This window comes from Centruroides sculpturatus, unplaced genomic scaffold (assembly GCF_000671375.1).
Source record: "Centruroides sculpturatus isolate CEXI.00-Female unplaced genomic scaffold, Cexi_2.0 scaffold862, whole genome shotgun sequence".
In the NCBI taxonomy this organism is placed as follows: Eukaryota; Metazoa; Arthropoda; class Arachnida; order Scorpiones; family Buthidae; genus Centruroides; species Centruroides sculpturatus.
In genome coordinates, this window is record NW_019385110.1 from 285,894 (window position 1) to 309,301 (window position 23,408).

A 23,408-nucleotide genomic window follows, 5' to 3' on the forward strand; every position below is an offset into this window, starting at 1 on the left:
TGATTTATTTCTATTTTTTATCTTTATATTTAAGCTTTAATACAATAAAATTAAAACAGAAATTTTAATAAATTTTATCTTAATAATATAATTTTTTTTCAATGAGTAGAGCAAGCGAAGATAAATAATTTTAAAAAATTAAATTTTTATAAAAATGTGTACAAAAGTGATTAAAATTACTTTTTCTCTAGCTTAATATTGCCTAGAACTTTGTGATAATTGAATTATTAGCATTACTATTTAGATAAGAACGTAGATAAGGTTACTTATGCTTTCAGACATCTCTATGACCGTCATGGAAACTATAGAAAAGTATTTCAAAAGGTGGAATCTTCAAAAATTTTGCATAATTGTGGGCTATACAAGTGCAGTAAGTAGGTAATTATTGCATTATTAGAAACTATACCACGTCTTTTTAAAAATCTATTTATATTTTTATAAGTTAAACATCAGAAATATAATTAAAAACTAATAAAATTATCCATCCAGATAAAAAGATAAGTTTTATAACCCACATTTTACTGTTTATAGACTTTAATTACATTATATATTTATATATTTTTAATTAAAATCATTTAAAGTATTAATATTAAGGATTAGTAACTTCTAGAATAATTAAGATATGTTAGAAATTATTTTCTTGTATTTTTTATAATTTAGAGTTAATTTTAATTAATTAATTAATTTAATAAATATCGGTAATTATTTTTAACAGACGTTTTCTGGTTTGATATCTTTGGCTTGCGTCATTCGAGTAATTTATGGCGTGCCCGTTATTATACAAAATGACGAATTGGAAGGAAACTTAACCTGTAAGATATTACATTTTTCTAAAAATACAAGCTGTAATCAAATTAAATTGTCAAATAATTTTTATATAAACCGTATTAAGATGTTACAAGTGAACATTTAGATAAATTTATATCCAAAATTTTCGGATTTTGGTTTTAGAAAAATGGTTTATACTAGTATTTATGGTTTCTTTTTTTACTTTTTTAAAATAAAATCATGTATATATAAATGATAAAATTACAAAACTGCAAATATTAATTAATTAAATAGAGAATATTGCAGAAGTTTATCTGGGTTAATAGAACAAGCTTATAAATCTCGCAATTTCAAATAAACACAGCTGTCGTTTCTTGAAGTCGCCGAATGAATAAAGCCACCGAACTCAGCCCAAAAATTCAAGTTTATGACCAATTTACTGGTCGTGGGTTTGTGCCTTACCAACCGGCCGACTGCATGGAATTTACCGCATTTTCTTCACGTGTCTAACATCTAAATAGGGCTAATTTCCATAGAAAGTCCTCCCGGGAGGCATCTTCATTTGACAGATAGTCCATATGTTACATTGCCTTATCCCATCAATTTTTTTTTAAGGAAAATGACGGGATTTGTTTTTAACTTATTAAATCAATTTTTATGAAGTTTCTGTGTTATTTTGATCATTTAGAATGGATTGAATTTATATTTTGTATTTTTATGAAATGAATTTCTACATTTTATTGGAAATTTCTATAAAAGTTTGGATTAGATTTCAAAAAAATAATGGATTTATGAAATGTTTTAGAATCATAAAAATTATTGCAATATAAAGTGATAACAATATAAATAATTAATATTTAATTTTTTAGAAAATTTCAATATTGACTTATATTTTAAATGTACTGTACAGTCCTTCCAACAATAATAGAACATATAGTGATTGCCTAGAAACTATTAATTTCGTGTAACGTTGATGAAATTTTCTAGTAAGTTTGATAGCAAAATATCAACAATCATTGCATAAGTTTGAGGAAAAATGATTAATAAAGAAAAGTGTTAGATATTATCATCAAAAATAGGATGTCCAACATTAATAGAACATGCACTGATTGGAATTAATTACAAAGAAAGTAATGATTGGAATCCATGAAATCTGAAAAAAGATATGATTAACAAGGGAAAAGAGAAGTTTAATAATTTGCTTAACACTTTACTATTAAAAATGGGACAAGGAAAGGACCTAACTGTATAGGAAAAAATCAAAATTGATGTGTTTCTTTAGGAAGGGAGAAAAGTAATTTGGATTACTGAAAATTTGGGAAGACCTCATTCAACAACCTCAAATTATTTCAATAATAAGAAGCAATGAACAGGAAAACGAAATAGTGGGTTTGCACCTACTATTTCGAGTTCAACAACACCTAGAGAATGACGTGCAATTTTTCGATGTGCAGTGCTCAGAGTAGCCGATGGTAGTACACTGATTGCTTGTGCAGGGATTGTATGGAATGGAAAGACAGATCTAGTATTTATTGAAGGTCGAAACAACTCTCAAACTTACCAGAAGCTTGTCTGGAGGCAGCTCTAAACTTATGGAGAGAAAATTGCTGGACAGGACCTAGAATTCATGCAGGATAATGCAATCTTCTAGGTATCAAAATCAACGTTATCTTTTTTTCAGAGAATGTCTGACTTTTAGACTGGCCACTCCTCAGTGCAGATTTAAACCCAATTGAAAATCTTTGGTGTGACTTAGTTTTCAAATGCATAGCAGTGGAAAGCAATACAAGACCGTCACTGAACTAAAGGCTGCTCTCATTGAGGCGTGGGAAAATATTCTACAAGAACGACTGTAATCTTTGATTAATTTAATGTCTAGGCCTAATCATATTTTTCAGCTTGTTTCCAAAAATGGTAGCAAAATCTGCGACTAATTTTAATTTAAAGATATCATAAGTCAAGATGCTCTATTAATGTTGGACATTCTATTTTTGCTAATAGTATGTAGCTCTTTTGTTTATTAATCATTTTTCTCTAAATTTGTGCAATAATTGTTAATATCTTACTATAAAATGTACTCGAAATTTCATTAAAATTGCACGAAAATAAAGGGTAGGCAACAGCGGCGAATTCTCTGGGCTTATTTAGCATGCGCTACATGCTTAAGAGAAAGTTTTGACTGTCAATATACTTTTTATATGAGAACAAATATGCCAATAATAATTTATTCTAACGTGTAAACTCTTTTATCATTTGTTTCTTTTACACTGGCAGCTAGCGGCTAGCCGTTTTAAGTCATTACGATGCTTGCGGGAACTCGATCGCTTGCTCGTGTGGAGGTTTGCCGCAGCAAACAAGTACACACGCGTGACGTCATTCGAAGCATTTAACACGGCCAGATTGTATCGAAAGCTTGCGATACCCAGTCAGCATATACGTATTATGTACAGGGGCGGATCTACATAGAGATTAATAGGGCTTAAGGTCTGGACCCCCAATGTCAAGGGCCCACAAAATTTGAATTATCATCATAAATTTTTAATACTTTTTCATTATAATATATTTCATATATTTGATGTGTAGGTATAATGAGCTTTATAATAGTCCATACTTTTTTATTCACATCAAATAACGTTCCTTGTTTGGTGCTATTATTCTTATTATAAATTTCAGCATGCCCAAAAATTTTGGCCAGGATTTGCCCCTGACATATATAGGCCTATATAGAGTAAACTTTATTATTATACAAAATTCACTAAAGGAGACGTCGTATTATCAGTTGCCTGAAATTCCATAGTGTATCGAAAACAAAGAATCGAAATAGCAAGTATTTGTTTAACGTAATTAACTGACACCTAACAGAGTCAGTAAAAAGCATGAATAAAAAACTAACACATTTAGTAGAACGTTTTTGAATATTAATAGTCTTTGTGACTCACTTTTCCGGCTGTTATGTATATATAGCAAGGGAAAGGACGGTGTGGGAATCGTGTCACATTTGATTCAAAAAGATTTTTGTAAATTTGTACGTTTTGTGACTCCTTGAACCCAAAAAGTCAATAAAAGTTTAATGAATATGTATATATATGTGTGTGTCTGTTGGTTGGCTTCTTTTTCTTTTAATATCTCAGGATAGTAGAAAGGTTAAGAAACGAAATTTGGCACGGTAGTTTACGTATAAAGAGCGTTGATAATATTAAGTTCTGTTAGTAACAGACTACATGTAGCAGAGTGGCGCAGTGGGAGCGTGCTGGGCCCATAACCCAGAGGTCGGTGGATCGAAACCACTCTCTGCTAAAGTTTAATTTTTTTCCTTTCCCAATTAAAATCAATTTTAAAAAGCATAAACAATTTACAGGTCAGAAACAACCATATTACAGCAAGCATTGGACGCTTTCAAGTTAATTAATTAATCGTGTAACTGTTACTTGCTGTAAATAAAATTAATAAAATAGCTTAAATACAATTCGGCAAAAATATTAGCATTGTGTTACAGTAAGCAGAAAAGTCATTACGTGCGTATCGAAAGTGAATTCAATATAATGGCGAAAGAAGAACAAATTCGTACCGTAGTAACGCGATTAAGTGAGAAAGAAGTTGTTCTCTTTGCAGCGTCGTGGAATTAAGCAACCATTGATCGTCGGCCAATAATTTATCTGCGAGAATTTCAAGAAATTTCGAATAACAATCGTTCGAATTTAAAATGAACCGCAATAGTTAAATCTGCAGGGTGGCGATTAACTGTTATCTGATGATAAACGTAAACATACCGGTAAAAGTTAAAGTTGTTGGTATATATATGGTCGATCCATAATACTCGATGTACAACTTCGGTCGTACATATTCTAAAATTGGAACGATACTGGCGCCGGGGTCAGCCGTGGTCACGGTCCAGGTGGTCCAGTCTGGATTAAATGTGTGTATCTGGTTACCACTTATCTGTTGTGGGGACATGTCGGAGCAGACCATTTGATCGGGGTCAGTGGCTAAAGCCTCTAATGGCTTATTTTTGCAGCTGCGGCACCACCCAAGACCCTTGTTCATGAGGTAATCCACCGACGGTGGTACATAGCAGGATCATTGATCTCTCAAACTTTAAAATCACAACGATACAGAGAAGATTAGCATGGCCCCTGCGCAAGGATGACACGCAAAATAGTGAAGCGTTCCGTATTTTTTTTTTCCATCTAACCATTTGAATCGTTTCCACGACGAAACGAACCTCTCTAACCAGGCTAGCGGTATATCTGAAAACACAAGTTCTCCGCTTTCTTATCGAAAAGAGTGTATGGATTTAAAACCAATATTTCTAAAACAAACATTCATAGTAAAATAAATGATTCAGTTAGACAGTGATCAAGAAGCAACTACTGTAGTTATGGTATACGACCTTAATTCATGGAAGTTGAAACATTGAAATTATTAATAGAAACACCGAGTTGTGCTAGTCGAGCTGCTTTTAGTTCCAGTCATTTCATTGTGTAAAATTGCGAAGATATTCACCAGATATTATTTATGTTAGTGACAGAAAATNATATATAATGCAATTTTGTAAATAAATTGTATGGAATACTACAAAATTGATGGCATGCTTATTGTATGCCATTACGTTGAAAAGATTGAGTAGCATTGGAATAAACTAAAACTAAAAAATAAAAACGTTATGAATGGCATAATTTGGATTTATCAGCACAAATACATTAAATAAGTAACATTCCGATAATCTGGCCTCACATTGGTCCTTCAGGTGCCAGATTAACAAATTTCTACCGCTTAAACCAGGTGCGTCGTAGGTATATACATTTATTTAAATATTGCTGTGCATTGATAGTAAAACTTGATTTAAGCCATCTTCAAGGAATACGAAATGAAGTACTGAAACTTTAAAAAAAAATAAATCGAAGTTACACAAATTGAGTTTTGCAACATTACAGATATAATTTAAAGAAAATGTTATATTAAAAGATTCCTTGAATGTTTATTTCGAAAATTTTAATTAGCTTTTAACATTCTGTTTAATTAAATAAATGATGAAAAATTAAGGGATTGAAATAATTTCTATTTACAGTTACACTTGAATTTTTCATAAATCCTTCTTAGATGAAAACAAACATTCATAGTAAAATAAATGATTCAGTTAGACAGTGATCAAGAAGCAACTACTGTAGTTATGGTATACGACCTTAATTCATGGAAGTTGAAACATTGAAATTATTAATAGAAACACCGAGTTGTGCTAGTCGAGCTGCTTTTAGTTCCAGTCATTTCATTGTGTAAAATTGCGAAGATATTCACCAGATATTATTTATGTTAGTAACAGAAAATTAATTTCACTGTACTTTAAGTAGAAAGTATGAAAAGCCGACAGCCTCTTTCGTAGAAGCAGAGTGGCGCAGTGGGAGCGTGCTGGGCCCATAACCCAGAGGTCGGTGGATCGAAACCACTCTCTGCTAAGATTTTAATCTTTTTTTTCCTTTCCTCAACTTTGTCGTTTCACGGATTTCAATCCGGAAACGCTGAAGTAAATGGATAGTGTTATTCCTTATTAATCCTTTCGGTCTCTTTGCAATCGAAACCAAAAATTTGCCCTCAAATTTCTTTTACTTGGAAACATGCACATCGGCAAGTGTAGAGGAGCTATCACTGATATAAAACTCACCATTGCTATTGATCATCGAGTACGAGAGAGTGAAGTAAAATTCGTCATCTAAAATGAAAAACTGTCTCAATAAACTTTTGCATTTTGTCTTTGCCAATGATCTTTACATATCCGTTCTGTTTGGAATTACCCACTTCTTTTAATATTTGTGTTTTTATTTTCAAAGCCTCGTGGGAATTTTCAATTTCGAGGCTACAGATCGAATTGAAACCTTGTCGCTGTCTTCAAAGGTCATTTTCAATCTTTCCAACTTCGCTTTCGTTAGAATTTTTGCTTTTCTATCCGATTCCTTTCTTAACTGTGGTAGTAACTCACTCTGGAAACAGAGAATGAAATGCACGTATCCCTCGTACGATACGACATTCCTACAACACAGTTCGAGAATTGGAGACAACCTCATACAAAACGTCAAGTTTTTAAGTGCAAACATTGTCATCTATATATATATAAATGAATGTGTGTGTGTGCGTGTGTCCTTCATGCATTACCACACCGTTTATCCGATTGCCGTGAAACTTTGGGAAGTTGTTTAATATACTCCCGCGAAGGTTTCTGACATAGTACATTTATCCTACGATAGATAGCGCGCGTGTATACGAGCACTGTGTGTTCGATCGATTTCAAATTGTGAAGACCATTTCCCACTCCAAAAAATATCTCTATATATGCATTTATACGATATTTGTAATAATTTTTGTTTAATCACTTTATTTCAACTTTTTTTTGCTAATTATGTATTCGCTCGAACTTTGTTAAAACCTTAACTGTATCCCAAACAACAACCGAAGTTGTAGGAGGAAATTCGCCTATTTTACCGATCTAGGGATCCCCCTTTTCCAAATTTTAATATCGACTCAAAATAATTTAAAAAGACAAATTACAATAAAACGGTTTATTATCCAACTATCAGAAATTTCTCAACACGCCAAGGAAGAGAGGAAGGAGCAATTAAATAATTAAAATTGTAAAGGATTAAAAAAAATATATATAATTATAATGGGGAATATAGCACTTCTGACAATCGCTGCGAGTGTGTGGGCTAGATTTGGAAAATCCGTGCTTTTCGCATGTACAACTGTATGTGGCCGGCTCACGCGTGGGAAAACCTGATTTATTCGTGTACGCGCCAGACGGAAAAACAAAAAATATCATGTATCCACAAGCACTCCAATAAATAAATAGAATTGAAACGACACTTTGAAATGTTTTCCCGATGAAAGTGAATAATAATAATAATAAGTTTTAATAAAAATGATAAAATGTAAATTGAATTTTATCATAACGAGTTTGCTTGAATTTCGTTTCTTTTGAGATCGCAGTAATGCGCGACGGGTAAGCTAGTTCTATATATATTTTCTTTATTCAAGCAAGTATGCGTGTTGTTTTAGAATATTGACATTTTCAATGTTGTTTCGTATCTTTCGCCCAGCTCTCTTTAATGAGAACTGATTGTACAGGTTTTTTTTCTTATCCTATCTTCTATTCTAGCTTTCCTATAAATCAGGTGCAGGGTTTGTAGTGTTAGTACTCCAAATGGACCCTACGGACTGTCGCTGTCAGTAGCGTAGCGTAGGGGGGCGGAAAAATTACGTGTTAGGGGCGGCAAAATTTGACAATAAATAATAATAATATCTTGTAAGAATTTAAATCATTTTATTTCATATTTTCGTCCACCTACGATTCGGACGATTGAAATGAGCACGTAATAGTGGGAATCCGACTCGCCGTCCGGGTATATCGTGCGCAACCTGTCGACCTTTTTTTTTTTCCTTTTTTTTCGAAATTCGTGCTCATATACACCTCCAATATCCAATAGGGCTAAGTCATCTACATTATTTGCGTTACTCCTACCCAAGTCTCCCTAGTCGCTAACTGTAACTGATTTACAACCAGCATGCACTGTAAATTATTCTTCATTGCAAAATGATATGCATGCGTCAGGAACTTCTGTTCGAACAAACCTCAACTGCCGTCAGGATCGGCGATTTTAAAAAGGTGTCAACACTAGCACGGAATTTTTCATTACTTATTCTGTGACGAAACTGAATTTTAGTCTTTTAAATTGAGATACCTAAATAAGGGGGCGGCGAAATTTTCCTCCGCCCCTGGCGGCTGACACCCACGCTACGCTACTGGTCGCTGTGTTTTGTTTTTATAGATTAAATTAAAAGTTATTACATAAACAGTTTTTTAAGATCTCTTAGGCAAATACAACCAAAGATAAAAATCAAGACGTTGCTAATACTTCAGCTTAAAGAGCACTCAACATTTACACTTTACATGACCTACCACAATAATAATAACGATTACGTCTTTATCCAAATTTACTGAAATCGTTTCTAAAATTATAATGTATTCGTTGCAGCGGCAAAAGTTTGTCGTCTAACGAATAAGGAAAGAAACAAGATCTTCAATTAGCGTGTCGCCGTCGATTCCATTCGTTTCGAACTTAAGAAAAGCAAAAATATCCAGTTTCCACTGCGTTATGAAATTGAAATGTTCAAAACGATGATCGATGTTTGATGGAGAAAGTAGCAAAACGAAACGATTAGCAGAGAGTGGTTTCGATCCACCGACCTCTGGGTTATGGGCCCAGCACGCTCCCACTGCGCCACTCTGCTTCTACGAAAGAGGCTGTCGGCTTTTCATACTTTCTACTTAAAGTACAGTGAAATTAATTTTCTGTCACTAACATAAATAATATCTGGTGAATATCTTCGCAATTTTACACAATGAAATGACTGGAACTAAAAGCAGCTCGACTAGCACAACTCGGTGTTTCTATTAATAATTTCAATGTTTCAACTTCCATGAATTAACGTCGTATACCATAACTACAGTAGTTGCTTCTTGATCACTGTCTAACTGAATCATTTATTTTACTATGAATGTTTGTTTTAGAAATATTGGTTTTAAATCCATACACTCTTTTCGATAAGAAAGCGGAGAACTTGTGTTTTCAGATATACCGCTAGCCTGGTTAGAGAGGTTCGTTTCGTCGTGGAAACGATTCAAATGGTTAGATGGAAAAAAAAAATACGGAACGCTTCACTATTTTGCGTGTCATCCTTGCGCAGGGGCCATGCTAATCTTCTCTGTATCGTTGTGATTTTAAAGTTTGAGAGATCAATGATCCTGCTATGTACCACCGTCGGTGGATTACCTCATGAACAAGGGTCTTGGGTGGTGCCGCAGCTGCAAAAATAAGCCATTAGAGGCTTTAGCCACTGACCCCGATCAAATGGTCTGCTCCGACATGTCCCCACAACAGATAAGTGGTAACCAGATACACACATTTAATCCAGACTGGACCACCTGGACCGTGACCACGGCTGACCCCGGCGCCAGTATCGTTCCAATTTTAGAATATGTACGACCGAAGTTGTACATCGAGTATTATGGATCGACCATATATATACCAACAACTTTAACTTTTACCGGTATGTTTACGTTTATCATCAGATAACAGTTAATCGCCACCCTGCAGATTTAACTATTGCGGTTCATTTTAAATTCGAACGATTGTTATTCGAAATTTCTTGAAATTCTCGCAGATAAATTATTGGCCGACGATCAATGGTTGCTTAATTCCACGACGCTGCAAAGAGAACAACTTCTTTCTCACTTAATCGCGTTACTACGGTACGAATTTGTTCTTCTTTCGCCATTATATTGAATTCACTTTCGATACGCACGTAATGACTTTTCTGCTTACTGTAACACAATGCTAATATTTTTGCCGAATTGTATTTAAGCTATTTTATTAATTTTATTTACAGCAAGTAACAGTTACACGATTAATTAATTAACTTGAAAGCGTCCAATGCTTGCTGTAATATGGTTGTTTCTGACCTGTAAATTGTTTATGCTTTTTAAAATTGATTTTAATTGGGAAAGGAAAAAAATTAAACTTTAGCAGAGAGTGGTTTCGATCCACCGACCTCTGGGTTATGGGCCCAGCACGCTCCCACTGCGCCACTCTGCTACATGTAGTCTGTTACTAACAGAACTTAATATTATCAACGCTCTTTATACGTAAACTACCGTGCCAAATTTCGTTTCTTAACCTTTCTACTATCCTGAGATATTAAAAGAAAAAGAAGCCAACCAACAGACACACACATATATATACATATTCATTAAACTTTTATTGACTTTTTGGGTTCAAGGAGTCACAAAACGTACAAATTTACAAAAATCTTTTTGAATCAAATGTGACACGATTCCCACACCGTCCTTTCCCTTGCTATATATACATAACAGCCGGAAAAGTGAGTCACAAAGACTATTAATATTCAAAAACGTTCTACTAAATGTGTTAGTTTTTTATTCATGCTTTTTACTGACTCTGTTAGGTGTCAGTTAATTACGTTAAACAAATACTTGCTATTTCGATTCTTTGTTTTCGATACACTATGGAATTTCAGGCAACTGATAATACGACGTCTCCTTTAGTGAATTTTGTATAATAATAAAGTTTACTCTATATAGGCCTATATATGTCAGGGGCAAATCCTGACCAAAATTTTTGGGCATGCTGAAATTTATAATAAGAATAATAGCACCAAACAAGGAACGTTATTNGTATTTTTAATACTGATCAGGAAAGTTATGTAACAATTTAAATACAGTACTTGTTAAAATTGATGTTTCGAAAAGCATTCAAAAACAACTTTTTTGTTTCTAATTTGTTTGAAGAGTTTTAAAATGTTTTTTTAAACACAGGTTTTAAATTTTTTAAATATAATGCTAAAATTATAAACAAACATACTTCATAGATATGTACAAAAACATTTTGTTGCTTTTCAAATAAATTAAATCAATATTTTCTAAATTATTTCAGTTAACAGTCTGTTGTTCATCTTTCCTTCATTATATTGCTTGTTGCATCTGGTTACCTCTAATCTTTTAGTTACTGCAGCTCAACAGGTGAGTCCATATTTGTCTAAACTTACAAATGTTGCTTTGTATTAAAATTTGAATTTGTAAAGGAAAATGGAATGTTTATGGTGCCGTGGATAGTGACTGGGTTTGTCGATATTTTATTAGACATTGTTGCCGTAATTGTTTTAACAATTGGTGCAGTAAGTTCTTATTTAAAGTTTGGTTACTTAATCAAATTTATTTTATGTATTAAAATATATGTATCTATTATTTTAAGATAAAGTTTGAAGCATATCGTAACTGGTTGATTGGTTTGGCATGTCTCAGTTATATTCTTCTACCAGTTTTGGTAAATAATTTTATATTTTCTATAGATTTACTATTGAAAATACAAATTATATTTTTATAGATAAAAATATAATTTATAGTAAAGCATCTTAAATATGCTTAAAAAAGAAACTCTAAATTTATATTTGGGTAAGAATTTTAAATGTTTTCTTGTAGATATACATTCAAATGTGTGTCATATCTCACTTTGAAACATTGTTCAGGAAAAATGGAACAAGTGAGTAACTTTATTGAATTTAAACTGTGAAATCAATTAGTAAAATATAACTAAATTAATATTTTAAATTTAGATTTAAAAATTTATCATTTATGATTGATTAATGTTACTTGATAAGGCTTAGATTTTTCAATATTTTCAGATATTTCATATGTTTATAATCTTAAAATTACATATATATATATATATATTAATATATTATNATTATATAGTGAATTTTTATTATAATAAACAATTTTGTATGTTTCAATTTACATTTTATCATTTTTATTAAAACTTATTATTATTATTATTTTCAGCTCCTTTGCAAATATCTATGGAAAACTTGAAATTTTAATGTGATAAACTAAATCAGTTTCGTTCCTTAATAAATTGTTCCAAAATCATTCATTTGTATCTGTAAAAATATTTTATGCAAATTTTACTTATTGTATTATGTAGTGTTTAAATAGAATGCAAAGCAGACAATAATTAATAAAACTGTTAAATAAAGAATATCATAAACCATCAAACCAATGCTATTTTGGGCTGGAGGGCTGCATGTTAAGAAATTTTCCAACTTCTATATGAGATCTTGGCATAATTTGATCTGGACCCATGGGTTGTTTCGGTTGGATTTTGTTTCCTTTCTTGGATTGTATTTGGTTGACTCTATTATGGATCAGATTGATCCACGATAAGCAAAACTGAGGTAGGCCATAAAGTTAGTTGTTTCTCATGTAAGAATTTTATCTTTGATACTTAAAAATTCATAATATTGTATTTGTAAAGTTTCAATACTTGTAAGATTTTGTTAGTTAAAAATACGTATATTAAAAGACATAATTTATTCTAGAATATTCAAAATTTAATTATTTTGATATTAATAAGATCACTTCTTTTCTTTTATTCTTTGAGATTGAAATTTTGCCATTTTCAATACAGTTAAGTTTTTTACTACACAAAATTTCCACAAGTTTTGTTTCAATTATGTTGTTCATTTCAACGTCAGAAAATCTGTTACAATTACCTATTGTCTGAATTGTTTCCGTCCTATGGGCCCCACAATAATTTTACAGATTTGTCACCGATATAACTTTGCTTCCACAAAGAACAGACCACTATTTCAAGATCATGAATCATCATACAGAATAGCAATTTGATAAAATTTTGATTTAGCCATAAAAGGTACACGTGCAAAATTTTATGATAATCTGACTGTTATCGCTGAAGACGAAAAGACCCGAAAGTGTCGACAGAAGGGGGAAAAACAAAATTTCACTGCAACTGCTCATGTACACCATTTTAATGGAGGAGCCATTTGAGCAAGGTAAACTTTCTAAACAGATACCATAATAAAAATATGCTATAAATATTATACAAAGTTTTTGACATTGTACAAAAAGGGAAGGGTGTTCCTCGGATTGATTCGTCCGAGCAGTAAGTCGGGCATCCATTGCAGAAATGCCCCGTCGAATCGTGACGGGAATGATACATTTCTCTTCCTGCATGTAACGGCACCCGATCGATAAAGTACTGTGTAAATTCATCACATACAACTGTAATTTATATCCAGTACATGTAGGCAAGTGGCTATAGCACCCTGGAAATGACGAGGGTTAAGACTTCTGTAAAATAGCAGTTGTACATCTGCACAGCCCGAATATAATTATATTATGTATATATACATATATATAATATAATTATATGTATATATTTATATATTTACGGGAAAGGACAGAATGTTAAGTACAGCCAGCCATTCAGTTTGACTAAATTTACAACTATTTCTAAATGCACAGCATCTGATTTGGGCATCAATAAACAAACCAAACAATAAAGTAACTATGTATATTGTGCATAATCCTGTGAAACATCGTAGAAAGAGTACAGATTTTTCTACAAACATTTTGGTTGTTTTTTCAAAGGAGTAATGTCTTAATCCAGATAAGGTGCTAGTACATTAGAGTGCATACGAGTACCTTTGTAATCTCACACTTCCTGTGCTCACAATACATAATACATCACTAACTATCCATTGGAACATCACCATTGACATCGATTGATAATGGAACAGTAGCACGGTATATAAAGTCCTTCTCATTTCCTGACACGTGACTGATATGGTGTCGACTCCATCCGGTAAACCAACTATATACAAATGTTTATATAAAGATCAAGTTGGTCTTCTATATGATGGAGAAGGGGGATTCTAACTGAGCAATTTTTAAAATATGTATCAGCTGTAGGCAGATAAATCTTTGTCTTCACGTTTCTTTTCGGCAGCACTATTAAACACCACATGATATATAACCATTAATAAAGATCCATTGCTATTTTTTTTATAACAAAATGGAATACAAAAGCAAAATATTATCAAAAAGTCATAAAAAAAATTACAAAATTGTGATAAAGTGAAAGAACTAACTCTTTCTCAAATCTGAAATATATTCCTGCCAGTGGTAAAAAGTAGTTTATATAACAATTAATAATAACAAAATCTCTTTTATCGTTAAACTAGATAAAATGCGATCCAGTGCAAATGACAAAGGCACTCAATATGGTTAATGGGGGCATCGACAGCCAGATAGTGGTAGAATCCTTTGATTGGCACATCCACATATAAAGTCCCATTAGTACTGCACTGGCATTTCGAAACGAGTCATACGAAATATAGGATTCCATTTTATAAACACTGATTTAAATAACAAACTAGAGACAAGACATTTACATATACAGTACCATCATTTGCTTATAGAAATTCACTATTCAAATACTAACTCCATCCACTTTAGGAATTCCATCATATGGGAGTATTAACATAAAATGATTTTGAAAATTTTCTAGAAAAATCTTTCAAAACAATCATTATAATTACATAGAAAACTTTTAAAAATTCACACACTGTACTTCTTTAGAAATAAAAATATTAATTAAAAAAAAGTCTCTAAAACTTCCAGGAAATATATTTCAGAGAGAAGCAGGACAACATTTGTATTGGACGTGATCTAAATTTCAAGTGTTGCGTCACATCGCATTTTGACAACACCATCTATACATTGCACCATCGGTTCAGTTATAATAGTTTTAGCTGTGGAAACTCTTGATTCCTATTTGCACCGAGATTTGTTTATCACACCAATGAACATTTAGTTATTTCTGGGTCTAAGTTTCCGATAAATCATTGTCGGTGAACGATCAGTGCACCCAGAGCACTTTGGTATAATAGTTTGAAAAAATGAAAAATGTGATTGACACCAGCATTTCACAGATCATTCGCTAAGGATTTGAATAGCTCTCAAATATAATTCCACCTTGCTTGCAGGCTATTGCTTAGGAACCTGTTTGATGTCAAACATTGGAAGCAAGATCAAAACAGCACCTTGACGAATCCACGATGCGAAATAAACTGATGTTGCATAGAGACGACAAACATTGCCGTCCGCAGGAATGGCACGAGGAGTGTTATAGTAGCAATTGTTGGCCATTAATAAAGGCATCTCTTCACTATTCTTCCAGTGCTATCGAGTTTTAAAGATGATGATTATCCTGGCAATCAGTGAAGGCATGACATCATCATCAGTTTGGCCAATCGTTCTGTCACACATCCACTGTTTGCCATTGACACCGTCACGCTTCGGATTCTCCTGTCATGGTAGCATGAACTTGTTCTAGTTTCCATGCTAATTTGTTCTTCCTAGAAAACTCATCTTCTTCTAATGTCATCATTAGCTAAAAAAAATAAAACTCAATATAATTATATATCCAAACATTAGTCATAATTATACAGATGTCATTTTGCAGAATAAAACTTCAAATTACCTGGTCATTATATTTTACTGCATAGCTATACAAGTCATAAAGGGCAACATTCGTATTAAATTCATGTGCATGAAGCTAATAAAATGGCAAATAAGGAAACATTATAATTTTATTCAAACAAAATATATAAATGTTTAAATAAAAACAATTACACACCCTTGATTCCTCTGTTAACATGGAATTCATGTCTTGATCACTAATTGCTGGCATTAATTTAATATCTTGATAATATCTAGAATTATTAAATAATGATTAAATTTTAATAAGGTTCTGTTATAAAATAATTAAATTTCATGTTAAATGTAATAATGTTATGATTAATTGATAGCAATATATATTACAAACCTTTCTACCCAATCTTTATAAATTGGTATATCTTTGGCATATAATAATTTACTACTAGGGGAATCTTTGCCTAATCTGTGATCAGATGTCGAACACGCATCCATGAATGTCTGGGCTACTACTGAGAGGCAGGAATCAACAATATTGGACTTATATATATCAAATACAAAGTTAGGATTCTTGATTAAATTCACCCAAAATCGAAGAGGTAAGCTACAAAAGAACAGATTTAAAAATTAGGTCTATATAAAAACTAATTTTAAAAGATAAATTATATGCCTCCATATAAGAAAATGAAAAATTACCTATTAGATTTCCAAGTATGAACAACTTCTGCATCTCCGATGCCATGCTGTAATGCCTGGTCATCCAAAAAATCGAACATATATTTAATAGCAAGAGGCAAGGCACTGCCTCTATGTGCTGTGGAAAATATTGTCTCAAATAGATCATCCACAAATTTTTGTAATGTTCCCTAAGTAAGATAAATAGGATTTATTTTAATTTTATATATTACAAAATAATATTTTAAAATAAAAGTTACATAATTTTTAATATATCTGACCACAATTCATTCTTTTAATTCAAATTTTTATCAAATAAAAATTTTATTTTAAGCAAAGTAAAAGTTTGATGTAAACATTTTGATGGGCTCTATTTTTTTAATCAAAAACAAAAAAAATAATTTAAACCAATGTAATTATTTATTTGTAAAAATTTTTTATAGACAATTTAGTAACTAGTGAATGAAATTATTAGAAATTCAATTTGTTAGCAAATGATTAAACTCAAAAAGTTAATATGAAATTATATTATTATTATACATACTTGCTAGCTTATATATTTTTTCTTAATAATCAGATTAATTAATAAAACAAACGAAAAAAACAAAATTTTCATTTAGTAAAAAAACACTGAAGCTAAAAAATATATCCAACTCATTTGTAAGAGTTAATTAAATATTTCACTGCAAATCCAACCTCAAAATGAGTTGAATATTTTTGCAGCAATTTGAAAATATTGCAGTCTTATAAAATCCCACTGTTGTCTGTCTGTCCTTTCTTAATCTCAAGAACAAAGTTAAATAGATTAAAGCCAAGACCAGATATGGAAAGTTTAGAGGCAGGAGGTCCTGATTAACTATATACAAATTTCCAGTTTACACCAGAAGTCATGATATTTTAATTCAAACATTTTCCCCTTAATGGAGTTAGATGACCATCACAACTCTCGCTAGCTGGAAAGTATGATGTACAGAGCCAGGTTACCACTAATTTGAGGTGGAGAGCATATATTTTAAATTAAATAAATTAAAAATATGATTAAAAACTGCAACCTGGCATTGTAACGATGTCACAATAAATAATAGTTTGTTTTTAGCTTTATAATTATGAAAGTATGAAGTCTATATATATATGTCAGCCTTTCAGCTAAGTATAAAAATGGCAATATGATAATGTTGATTTAGACTAATATTAAAATAATGAATCAGAAGCTTTTATCATTGGAATTAAAAAGAAATATAATTCCACCTTGCTTGCAGGCTATTGCTTAGGAACCTGTTTGATGTCAAACATTGGAAGCAAGATCAAAACAGCACCTTGACGAATCCACGATGCGAAATAAACTGATGTTGCATAGAGACGACAAACATTGCCGTCCGCAGGAATGGCACGAGGAGTGTTATAGTAGCAATTGTTGGCCATTAATAAAGGCATCTCTTCACTATTCTTCCAGTGCTATCGAGTTTTAAAGATGATGATTATCCTGGCAATCAGTGAAGGCATGACATCATCATCAGTTTGGCCAATCGTTCTGTCACACATCCACTGTTTGCCATTGACACCGTCACGCTTCGGATTNCAAATCGATTAACTCCACATTTCAAATTTTTTAAAATTTTAGTGTCAAAGCACTTGATATACTTGTCACTTTTTATATTCATAATAAGTTTCCTAATAATAAGAATCAATACTACTTAATGACCATCGAAATTTTCTTGGCCATCGAAAAAACTTTTATACAGGGTGGGACATAAGTGATGCCCTTTTTAATTTCTATTAGTTTCTACTGCAAAAATTGATATGTTTTAATTTTATATGAAATTATTTTAGATATATCTTATACTGTATCTTTTCTTTAAATGTTCAGGAATGGTTAAATCAAAATTTTGAGGAGAGATGGATAGGACAACAAGGACCTATTGAGTGGCCATCACAATCACCAGATCTAACACCATCGGACTTTTTTTGTGGGGTGTATTGAAGGATCAGGATTAAAACAAGTAATTGCAGAGAAATTTTATGTAATTACCATGGAAACTTGTCAAAAAATTTGTAGAAGTGTTGCTAGTAGAGTTCAGCATTGTATTGAATATGAAGGTGAATGTTTTGAGCATGTCCATTAATATTAATTAAATCATTGTATTTTTGTTGTTGTATTTATGTAATTTTTGTTCAATAAAATTTAAAATTTTTTTAAATTTCAAAAGGGCATTACTCATACTCCATCCTGTATTTCAGAAGCCAATCTAATTAACTCCATACTGTAATGTAAATCCACCAGCACACACTGCAGTATTGCAATCACAGTGTGCACTGACCAGTGCCTTGTGGATAACAGTAAATTATTTAATGTTATCTCATCGCAAAAAGTAAGTAAAAGAAATTATTTAGTTACAGTTCAACTGCCACAGAAGTAAGTATACTTGTGGATTATTGAACAATTATTTTTAGGAAAAAAGAAAAGTTATATCATTATATCAAGATGGATGAAACTTAAAATAATTTTTTTCATTCCTCCTATTAAACATGATTCTTATAAAAATTTACAAACAAATCGACATTATTTCAAATACAGCTGATGAAGAAGACATCATTTATGTTGCTGAATAATCAATTTAAACATAATAATAACAACCATTGTAACAGTAACAGAATTAGTTATTATTCATTTTTGCGAAAAATCTTTAATAAAAAGTGTACGATAATGAAGTTTGTCTATAATAAAAAACTATGTGAAAACTGAATTTGATGTTATTACGTTTTTCACTTGCCAAATCAATTAACTCCCTCAATCACACCAAAATAATAATAATAATAATAATAATAATAATAATAATAATAATGATTATAGCATATCTATGCTATCTTACACACTTTATAAGTCATTAAATAAAAGCTACATTTACACTAATACATTCAACAATGTTTATTTGAATTTATATTTTAAAAGGAATGTTAAAAAAGAATGTATATTATTTTGTCACTTTTCTCCACTTTTTGTTTTATGGAGTTAATCAATTTGGCAAGTGAGCAGCACATATTATATCTCTAATACTTGTCATATATATTATAGGAATGTATTTTCACACAAGTTAGAAAGTGTCAGAATACATAATGTGCAGATTGATAAATGATTGCCATTTAAACAAAGGCTGCACAAGAGAGATGAATTATATGTGTGTGTTATCAATACAGAAATGAGAAGTATAAATATTGAACAAGACTTATGCAATTTAATTTATCATTAATATAAGTTAAAACTGTACCTTGGTTGCTAATAATCGTGTGAGGTAGATTTCTGAGACCATTTTGTTCCCTCGCTCACCTTCTTTATTTGTTTCTGTATCATGGTGTTTAACCTAGTGAAATTATAATTATTATTATTCCTTAATATAAAAAATAAATATATTTATATTCAAGTTTGGATCTAAATAATATATTAGATCAATAATAATAAATTTCAATCTTCAACTGTTCAGAAAAATACTCACCAGATGCCAATATTTGTACCCTGTTTCAGTATCATGATTAAGTGGAGATGTTGCTCTACTAAGGGGAGGACTCGTCTTAAGTGTAAAATTTAATGTTTCTGGAATAAAATAATAATAATAATAATAATTTAAAAAGTGTGTAAAGATTTTCATTATATATAATAAGTAATTAATATAAAAAATTCCATTAAAATTTTATGGTTTTGGTTTTAAAATATTCAATATAAAAATGAAAAAAAGTAATTTTTGAATTAAATTATATGCATGGACATGGCAAGCAAAATTGGACTCGTATCCAGATGTATTTTACTTTTTATTAAATTAAATTATATTGTTTAAAAAATATTTAATAGTATGGTATACATTTCCTTAATTTTATAATCTCTAGTACAATTACATTGTATGAAATATAAGAACTTCTAGTATAGAAATTAAATACTTATAATTAAAATTCAAAGTTGTAAATGAAAATCTAGGGCAAAAGAATGTGCAATTCTAATTAATTAAATTGTATGGTAATTTCCTATTTTTTGTTTTGTAATTAAGAATTTATACTTATAATGTAATTAATAAAATGTTTGGGAGAGTTAATAAGAGTACTAATATCATTATATTAGTATTCTAATATTAGTTTATATCATAATATAAACTAATATTTTTTTAATAACGGTAATATTAAAAATAATGTCATAATAATTGAAAAGTTGTTATTCAGTTTAATATTAATACAAAATGCAATTGTTCTCTACAATTGATCACTTCACAACATTTGATTCTTATGACTGATATAAAGTTTATATTTGATTAATAAGTACTTTCTTTATAAGTGAATTATTTTTCATTAGCCACCTCAGTATGATCTTGTATAGCTCAGATCATATTTCTGGGAAGGAAAACTCAATTTATGATACTGAAGTATGTTAAGTCATTTTAAATCAAACTCTGACTTAACAATCATTTTTTGGGAAAAAAATTAAGTCATAAAAGCAGGCATTTATTTATATAAATATTCAACTTTTCCCTCATCATCATTATTCCTTATCAGTTATAGATTTTGTTAGATTCTGCAGCAAGGAAATACATAATTCAGGTACACTTAAAGATCTTTTGTTAAGTTATAAAAGATGAACATATAGTACTACATTCAACACTATCCCAACAGACAATAGCATGGTAAGATAAAGCAGAAATCAGATCTTCCTCTCTCCACACCAGTATCATATTAATTAAGTATAAACATTTGTTAGAGATACTCCAACAGTATAAAAAAAAGCTGTATGCATAAACTAATGTCTGTCTATGTCTACATAGTTTAATTTGCATTGTATGTAGATTTTCCTGTTGAGTCAAATGAAGAGGCTCTATCAACATTAAAATTTGGCTGACAACATGCAATCATTATCAGACTTAACCAATGCTTTAAATGTTTATCATTTTAATTATTTGCAGAGTAATAGTTAAAATTGCTGGCATTTGTTACTTCAATTATCTGCTGGATAAATTATTATTAATTAATAATAATTATAATAACTATAATGAATAAATCTTCAAATTATAGTAATACCCCAAACTTACACGATAGGTGGGACCGAGCAATAAGTTGGGGTATAATTTCACAATTTGTGTAAAATCCAAGTCGGATGTATGTAAGCTAATAAATGTTATCGTTAATCTTATCTCATCTTTTGATTCGTTCATGATTGCAAGAAATCACCACATAGAGTCTCTCAAGTCTCCATAGATATAACAAACACAGAAATAAATAATACAAAATAAATTGTAGCTATGTGTCGATTCCGTGCAACACGTCCGAACATGTAAGCTGAACAATAGTGTGGGGGCATGAGTAATCAAGAGTTGCATGGTGCTCAAACAAAAGACAAATCGACGAGATTTGAAAATCGCGTAACTCTGGGTTCACGTAAGTCGAGGGTATTATTGTATATATTTTTTAACTGTTTCAATGGATCCTTTTAATGTCTTAATTAATAAAACCAGATTTCCTACTAATTGTAATCTTATTTATTTACTCTGCTTAATGTTACAGAATAGTTTATTGTTATCAGTTTAAGTGGGTCTTTATTTTATTTAAATAAATATACTAATAATAACAAAAATAAATTAAATATTAATAAATAATTTGTAAAAATAATTTCTTTAACTATGAACCAACCATATTTTTGTTGCTTTTCAGGCTTTTCTGTCATTATGGATAAGTTATACATTGATGACTGCCTCGGCACTAAAGTTAGCAGAGCACTATCCGATACCTAAAATTTCATTTAAAAACAAATTGGAATTTAAATGCTGGAACAAATTTTAAAATCAACAAACAAATATTTTTCTAAACAATTTAAAATTAAAAATGGCTTTTAAATATATTTGTAATTATAATTTTAAATAAACTTTAAATATTATTCATTACATAACAGATTAAACAGAAAAAATTTCAATTTAAAGTAATAATTTTGCTATTATTTAAATTTTCAAAGCCAAAACAATGAGATTTGAAGTGACAGTCAACAATCATGAAAATATATGAAATGCTATGGTAATTTGTCAAGGTCTACTAAATGTGAATAGCCATCTATCAGGTGCTATAAAAAGTTAGAGATAAACAAACTCACAGATTATTGGTTTGTTTATATAAACATATATATACGACAAAATCAAATTAAGAGAGTAGATGATAAGTTTCCTTAATGGGTCTCATCTAGTCTTTAAACTCAAAAAGGATAAGAAGAATGAGTTTGATATAGAGCATAGTAGAACACCTCAGCCATGAACAGACTAGAGACATATTTTGAAACTGCAATCAAAAGTTAATCTTATGAAACCTAATGATGTGAAATAGCCTGGATAAAAAAAGACTATGAAAAATCTGTTTATATATAAATCTATGGCTAAAGGAGCTCATTCATTAAGAAAGCTCCTAGTCTGTGGTCTTCCAAATGCAAATAATTAAATATTTGCTTTGAGATTACTTTTATGATTACATCTATAAACTTCTCAAAGCTAAATAGTTTTAATAATAAACCAAACAATCACAGCAATGAATCAGGCTATGTTACTGCTACGAAATAGTAGTGGTAAAGTAGCCTGATTCATTATAGTGATCATTTGGCTTATTATTTTATAATTATTTGACATTCACAAATATGAAAAAATAAAATAAAATAAAAAAGGAAAAATAAATCTATAAATTAATAGAGTAATGTAATTATTTTAAAAATAAAATTAAAAATATATTTTTTGAAAGTTATTTTAAGCATAACATTTAAACACTAATGACTTACTATTTTCTATTACCACATAATATAAGTAATTTATTTTATTTTTGTAAATATAATACAAACAAAATCAATTATCATTATTTGTTTAGTAAGCAATTTATGTCATTACAATAATATAAATCTGTATTATGCATATTATAAATAGATTTTGCTCCTGATAAAATAAATAATTATTAAATATATTATTTTATTATTCATATAATAAATTATTTTTTGTTGTTAGAATAACTTATTTCCTTTTTTAACATTGTATATATTCTTCATTAATCTTCTTGCCTTCAAGAAAAATAAATAAGTGCTAAAAATATTTATCCATTA

General features: G+C 30.5%; 2 protein-coding genes and 6 non-coding genes across 8 annotated transcripts in view; 4 read left to right on the forward strand and 4 right to left on the reverse strand.

Moving 5' to 3' along the window:
- Positions 1-130: 130 nt before the first annotated feature.
- LOC111634881 lies at positions 131-12,827 on the forward strand. Its single transcript, XM_023379718.1, has 7 exons — positions 131-370; positions 716-812; positions 11,271-11,356; positions 11,419-11,511; positions 11,589-11,660; positions 11,816-11,876; positions 12,176-12,827. Exons 1-7 carry the CDS (start codon positions 269-271, stop codon positions 12,211-12,213), a joined length of 549 nt encoding a protein of 182 aa, XP_023235486.1. The 5' UTR covers positions 131-268; the 3' UTR covers positions 12,214-12,827.
- Trnam-cau lies at positions 3,994-4,065 on the forward strand. Its single transcript has one exon. It is a non-coding gene; the product is annotated as a tRNA-Met (tRNA).
- Positions 4,842-4,946, forward strand: LOC111634893. Its single transcript, XR_002758299.1, has one exon. It is a non-coding gene; the product is annotated as a U6 spliceosomal RNA (small nuclear RNA).
- On the forward strand, positions 6,150-6,221 carry Trnam-cau. Its single transcript has one exon. It is a non-coding gene; the product is annotated as a tRNA-Met (tRNA).
- On the reverse strand, positions 8,977-9,048 carry Trnam-cau. Its single transcript has one exon. It is a non-coding gene; the product is annotated as a tRNA-Met (tRNA).
- On the reverse strand, positions 9,460-9,564 carry LOC111634894. Its single transcript, XR_002758300.1, has one exon. It is a non-coding gene; the product is annotated as a U6 spliceosomal RNA (small nuclear RNA).
- Positions 10,341-10,412, reverse strand: Trnam-cau. Its single transcript has one exon. It is a non-coding gene; the product is annotated as a tRNA-Met (tRNA).
- An 865-nt stretch (positions 12,828-13,692) lies between the features above and the next one.
- LOC111634878 (plexin-A2-like) overlaps positions 13,693-23,408 on the reverse strand; it is a 36,676-nt gene continuing 26,960 nt past the window's right edge. The window contains exons 13-20 of the mRNA XM_023379715.1: positions 21,971-22,067; positions 19,798-19,895; positions 19,573-19,665; positions 16,328-16,497; positions 16,023-16,235; positions 15,834-15,909; positions 15,678-15,752; positions 13,693-15,587 (exon numbers count right to left, since the gene is read on the reverse strand). Coding sequence (XP_023235483.1) covers positions 15,486-15,587; positions 15,678-15,752; positions 15,834-15,909; positions 16,023-16,235; positions 16,328-16,497; positions 19,573-19,665; positions 19,798-19,895; positions 21,971-22,067 — 924 coding nt within the window. The 3' untranslated portion in view covers positions 13,693-15,485. The remainder of the gene's footprint in view (positions 15,588-15,677; positions 15,753-15,833; positions 15,910-16,022; positions 16,236-16,327; positions 16,498-19,572; positions 19,666-19,797; positions 19,896-21,970; positions 22,068-23,408) is intronic.